Raw genomic sequence first — 6,013 nt, 5'->3', positions numbered from 1 at the left:
AATCATTTTGGCCTTTTGGTGATGTAACATGCATCGAATCCATTTTTTTTAAATTACTTGATTAATTTTATGGTCTACAATATATCCATATTGCAGTGGATATTTATTTTATAAACAGCCGAAACATTTAAAAAAAAAAATGTTCTTAGGCCACAAAAAAACAACACCTGTGTTTCGTTGAATGAAGAGCGTAGAGACTATAGCCTAAAAATATCCTGTATTTAACTCTTTACTTTATTATTTCATAGTTTTAAAATAAATAATGTAGGTCCACGGTTAGGCTATCAGCGAAATATATTGTATTAAACGTGCCAATAGATACGTTCAGTGAAAATCATTCTGGGAAGTTTGTATCCCTTTAATGCTGAAATAGCAAGTCATCTGTAAGGTATGAGTATTGGACGATAAAGAGCAAGTGTTGATGCCGTCTCGTGTATCTGCTGCAGTGGTCTTTGTGTTTTTACACTGATAGAAAAAATGACATATTTGTTTCTCGCCTGTCGGGTGTTTTTAATAACTGTTTAAAAATAACATGCTATTACGTGTTCAGCAAATACACTAGGCCTATAGCATCCACTTGTAAAAGTTTGTGTTTGAAACTGTGTAGAATTGTTCATCCCATCACTCATGGTCCCTTCCTCCCTTCCCCGTGACTCGCCTAGCCTCGCGGTCACGCCCCCCGGTCACGGAGATAAATGGTCAGTTCCGTAAGGGCGCATGCTTACAGTTAACTCCACATCCTCCGGTCCGTAATTCCGGTTCATGAACAGCCTGGGTCTCGAGGAGTAGGAGGACACACCGGAGAGCTCGCTCACCTCAGGCTCCACCAGTCTCTAATCCGTCCTCGACGGTCCGTCCCGTGTCACACATGTTCTGCTGAGGACGCGCGCCCCAACCGACAACCGACCATGTCCACCGGGTCGCTTAGCGACGTTGACGACGAGCTCCTGGACGGCATCCTGAAGTTCGGCTCTTCAGGTAAAGACTCCGGTACGTCGAACGAGAGCACCGGGGAGAGTTCGAACGGCGAGGGCGGCTCGGCAAACGAGAAATCAGCCCGGGGAAAGAAACGGAAAACAGGGTCCAGTAGGAAAACCGCGCTGAACGGCGTGGCGCACGATGGGGGCGGCAAGCAGCCACAGAGGAACGCGGCCAACGCACGGGAGAGGGCAAGGATGCGCGTGCTATCCAAAGCGTTTTCCCGTTTGAAGACGACTTTACCGTGGGTCCCGCCGGACACCAAGCTCTCCAAACTGGACACACTTCGCCTCGCCTCGAGCTACATAGCCCATCTACGGCAGATCCTCGCCAACGACAAATACGAGAACGGATTTATCCACCCGGTGAACCTGGTGAGAGACACGCCTCAAATTCAAATCAATCACGTGTATTTTATACCGCCGTTGTTTTAATTAAATGTAGGCCTAACCCTTGTTTTCTTCAGCAATTTTCGCAAAGCGCTTTACAGATAGGTTATTCAACCTAAACCCCAACGAGCAATCAGAGCAGGAGTTAACTTAACTAACACAGTGACCAGGAGAAACTCCCTGACTATTGACATAAAATAAAAAGTCTCAGGGAGACAGAAAGTCTACTAATAAATAGTTTAGCTTGATACAATTAAAAGTGATCCAAAAGTCTCGTCGTGAATCAAACGGATCAGCTGAGTTTGTGAAGGAGAATGGCCATCCCTCTGTTTGGACGGTACTATTATGGGTTAGCTAGCCTATGCGACTGGGGTGCATTTGATTGTTCACCCACTAGCACCTTTGTATGGCCTATATCATTCACACAATAACTGATTAATACTATTACCCCCAATTCATCATTTCACAACAGGGCTGCTTTAAAATATATATATATTGTTCCGTGTTGCTTTAAGCACGTCACCATTAGTTTATCCATGTTATTCAGGTTCAGCAGACAGAGAAAAACATATCGAATATATATATACAGTGCCTATATTTTATTTATTCAATTACGCCTATTATTATGAGGTTCACAAGTTAGGTTAACTTGAAAGATGTCAAGGATAAAAAAATTAACTTTATGTTTTGTGTGAAGTTATTTTCTTGACCCAGTCTAAAAATGGATAGGCTAATGAGGATGAGGTATAAAAATGCTATTTTGTGTTAAATAAAAACATTTAGCTTTTTTGGGGGGGGGGGGGCAATATTGTTATACCATTGTTGTTGTAACACGCAGTGAGTTGATTTGTAATTTCCTGTCTCTCTCTCTCTCTCTCTCTGTCTCTCTCTCTGTCTCTGTCTCTGTCTCTGTCTCTGTCTCTGTCTCTGTCTCTCTGTCTCTGTCTCTGTCTCTCTGTCTCTCTCTCTGTCTCTCTGTCTCTCTCTCTGTCTCTCTCTCTGTCTCTCTCTCTGTCTCTCTCTCTGTCTCTCTCTCTGTCTCTCTCTCTGTCTCTCTCTCTGTCTCTCTCTCTGTCTCTCTCTGTCTCTGTCTCTGTCTCTCTCTGTCTCTCTCTGTCTCTGTCTCTCTGTCTCTCTCTCTCTCTGTCTCTCTCTCTCTCTGTCTCTCTCTCTCTCTGTCTCTGTCTCTCCAGACGTGGCCCTTCATGGTCGCCGGGAAACCGGAGAATGATTTGAAAGAGATGCTCAACACCACCCGGTTGTGTGGAACAACCGCCTCATGATGTAACGGATGGACATGCCATTAACATTAACCGTCAAGGGATGGACATGATAAGTTTTTTAAAAACTTTTTCAGATGGACAGAAATGCACATCATCTCTCCTAAACCAAATAATGAGTGGGAATACCGGGAGAGCGCACGCTCTCTCACGCGTTCCCATACAGAGAAGCGGATTTTATATTTAAAGTGTTCACATGTTGCCTTTGCTGGTTCGAGGACATATTGTGTTTTGTATACGTTTTTTAAACTCTTAAAAATGCTTTAAAAAAAAAAACTTTGTCACACGAGTATTTGTTTTACAGGTGATGTTGTCAGTCACCGCGTTGGAAGTGCACATGAAAAATGTCTCAATATCCTATCTGAATAGCCAGATTGTATGTGAATAAAATGTATTCATCATCATAATTTTCTTCCCCAATGTGCACTGTGTTGGATTTTGACAAAGAGGAATTTAAATTCTCCAGGACACTTTTTTGTTGTTACTGTAGGCTATAAGCTATTTTCCTGCTAACCCTACAACCCCTGGCTATCACCAATCCCTCAAAATTACAGCGCAAAACTCTAGAAACGAGCACCGGGGGAGAAAAACAAATCTAAGTGTCCACTGGTCCAGGTTTATTTGTTTTTCTTTATCTCCAAAAGTAAACAATGGATAAGCCTACTAGACTATCTCGTTAAAAAACAACAAAGATATGGTTTGCGCCTTGGCTAGGGCCCTGCCTGTGATTCATTTATACAATTATTCCATGGCAATTTTCTTCCTTCTGACGTGAATAAATGTCGGTAATAGTGTCGCAAGAGAATAGGCATGTAGGTTGGAAGGTCAACCTTTTTGAAAGTAGTAAAATGTGCCCGCGGCGCTTAATTCAGATGCAGACCCCTTGTTTAATATCAGGCGGGTTAATGACAGTACTGTTTACACACGGAAGACAGATATTTATGCAGCTAGCAGCTCACCCTGGCGCGGGAGACAGGGAGGATAAACCCGGTCTGGGACAGCCCGGTGTCACTGCGCAGCTACATTGCACAACACACACAAACAACAGCCCCGTGTCACTATGCAGCTACATTGTGTAACACAGACACACACAGAGACACACACACCTTCACTCCTGAGCTGCAAACACAGAGATTATTATAGGAGAGGAAAGAGAAGACAAGAGAGAAGAGAGGAGGAGAGTAGAGCAGAGCATGGTGTAATAACAAGCCCCCACATCCATCTATTAGTGTCATGTTATTGTAGCGATCCACAGGCGGGTTGACCCACACATAGCCTCCCTCGACAGATTGTATACAGTTGCCTGCCGAAAGTATTCACATCATTTATACTTTTTCAAAATTTTGTTGTGTTACAAAGTGGGATTAAAATTGATTGAACTGTAAAAAAAAAAAAAAATTGTCAACGATTGACTCAAAATATTATGTAATATCAAAGTGGCATATTTTTTTTTTATTACATGTAATTTTTTAATATTGGAAAATAAAAACACAAATATATTTGGGATTAGACAATTATTAAATTGCCTTAGTCAATATATGTTATAATCACTTTTGTCAGTGATTACAGCTGTCAGTCTTTCTGGGTAAGTCTCAAAGAGCTTTGCAAACCCTGGATTGTACAATATTTACCCATTATTCTTTTTATAAATTCTTCAAGTTCTGTCAAGTTGGTTGTTGATCATTGTTAGACAGCCATTTTCAAGTCTTGCCAGAGATTTTCAAGCCGACTTAAATCAAAACCGTAACCAGGCCACTCAGGAACATTCAATTTCGTTTTTTTGTACCTCCAGTGTATATTTGAGCTTGTGTTTCAGTCAATGTCCTGCTGAAACGTGGATTTGTCTCCCAGTGTCTGGTGGAAACTGAACCAGGTTTTATTCTGGGACTTTGTGAGTGCTAAACTCTATTCCTTTTCTTTTTTTATCCTAAAAAACTCCTGAGTCCCTACTGATGACAAGCGTACCCATAACATGATGCAGCCACCACCATGCTAGAACATTTGAAGAGTGGTACTCAGTGATGAGTTGTGTTGGATTCGCCCTGAACATAGATCTTTGTATTCAGGACAAAACGTGTATTTCTTTTGCCACATTTTGTTTTGCAGTATCACTTTAGTGCCTTGTTGCAAACAGGATGCATGTTTTGGAATATTTGTATCATTTACAGACTTCCTTCTTTTCACTCTGTCATTCAGGTTAGTATTGTGGAGTAACTACAATGTTGTTGATCCATCCTCAGTGTTCTCCTATCACAGCCATTTAAACTCTGTAACTGCTTTAAAGTCACCGTTGACCTCATGGTGAAATCCCTCTTTGTCAACTGAGTTAAAAAGGAATCCTGCATATTTGTAGTGACTGGGGTGTATTGATAGACTATCCAAAGTTTAATTAATAGCTTCACCATGCTCAAAGGGATATTCAATGTCAGTTGTAGTTTTTTTTTTTTACCCATCTACCAATAGGTGCTCTACTTTGCGAGGAATTGGAAAACCTCCCTGGTCTTTGTCGTTAAATCTGTGCTTGAAATTCACTGCTCGACTGAAGGACCTGACAGATATTTGTATGTGTGAGCTACAGAGACGGGGTAGTCAATTTTAAAACCATTAAACACTATAATTGCACACAGAGTTCATGCAACTTATTATATGGCTTGTTAAGCACATTTTTACTCCTGAACTTACTTAGGACATAACAAAGGGGTTGAATACTTATTGACTCAAGACATTACAGCTTTTCATTTTTTATTCATTTGTAAAAATGTCTAAAAACATGATTCCACTTTGACATTATGGGGTTAACGTGTGTAAAAATAAGTATATTTTTAATAAATTTAAAATTCAGCCTGTAACAACAACACAATGTGGAAAAAGTTGTGTGTGCACTGGTGTGTGCCAAATGGCACCCTATTCCCTATATAGTGCATTACTTTAGACCAGGGCTCTATGGCAGCCTATTCCCTATATAGTGCACTACTTTAGACCAGGGCTCTATGGCACACTATTCCCTATTTATAGTGCACTACTTTAGACAAGAGCCCTATAGCACCCTATTCCCTATATAATGCACTACTTTGACCAGGGCCTGTGGCACACTATTCCCTATTTATAGTGCACTACTTTAGACAAGAGCCCTATAGCACCCTATTCCCTATATAATGCACTACTTTAGACCAGGGCTCTATGGCACACTATTCCCTATTTATAGTGCACTACTTTTGACCAAGGCCTGTGGCACTCCACTCCCTCCCCCCTCCCCTCATGTCACCCTCACAGGACCACCGGGTAGAAAAATAAACTTGGCCGACTCACACTCAGGCCGCAGCTGCACGGAGGATCTGCCCACTCGGTCCTGAGAGAGAGATGATG

General features: G+C 41.6%; 1 protein-coding gene across 1 annotated transcript; it reads left to right on the top strand.

Moving 5' to 3' along the window:
• The first annotated feature begins 701 nt into the window (after window positions 1-701).
• Window positions 702-5,269, top strand: LOC129825489 (transcription factor 21-like). The gene is made up of 2 exons (XM_055885627.1): window positions 702-1,352; window positions 2,561-5,269. The coding sequence occupies exons 1-2, from the start codon at window positions 909-911 to the stop codon at window positions 2,648-2,650; spliced, it is 534 nt and encodes a 177-aa protein (XP_055741602.1). The 5' UTR covers window positions 702-908; the 3' UTR covers window positions 2,651-5,269.
• Window positions 5,270-6,013: the final 744 nt, after the last annotated feature.

This window comes from Salvelinus fontinalis, chromosome 27, assembly GCF_029448725.1.
Source record: "Salvelinus fontinalis isolate EN_2023a chromosome 27, ASM2944872v1, whole genome shotgun sequence".
NCBI classification, from domain to species: domain Eukaryota; kingdom Metazoa; phylum Chordata; class Actinopteri; order Salmoniformes; family Salmonidae; genus Salvelinus; species Salvelinus fontinalis.
The sequence above is the reverse complement of the archived record's forward strand: the minus strand, read 5'-3'. Positions and strand labels throughout refer to the sequence as shown.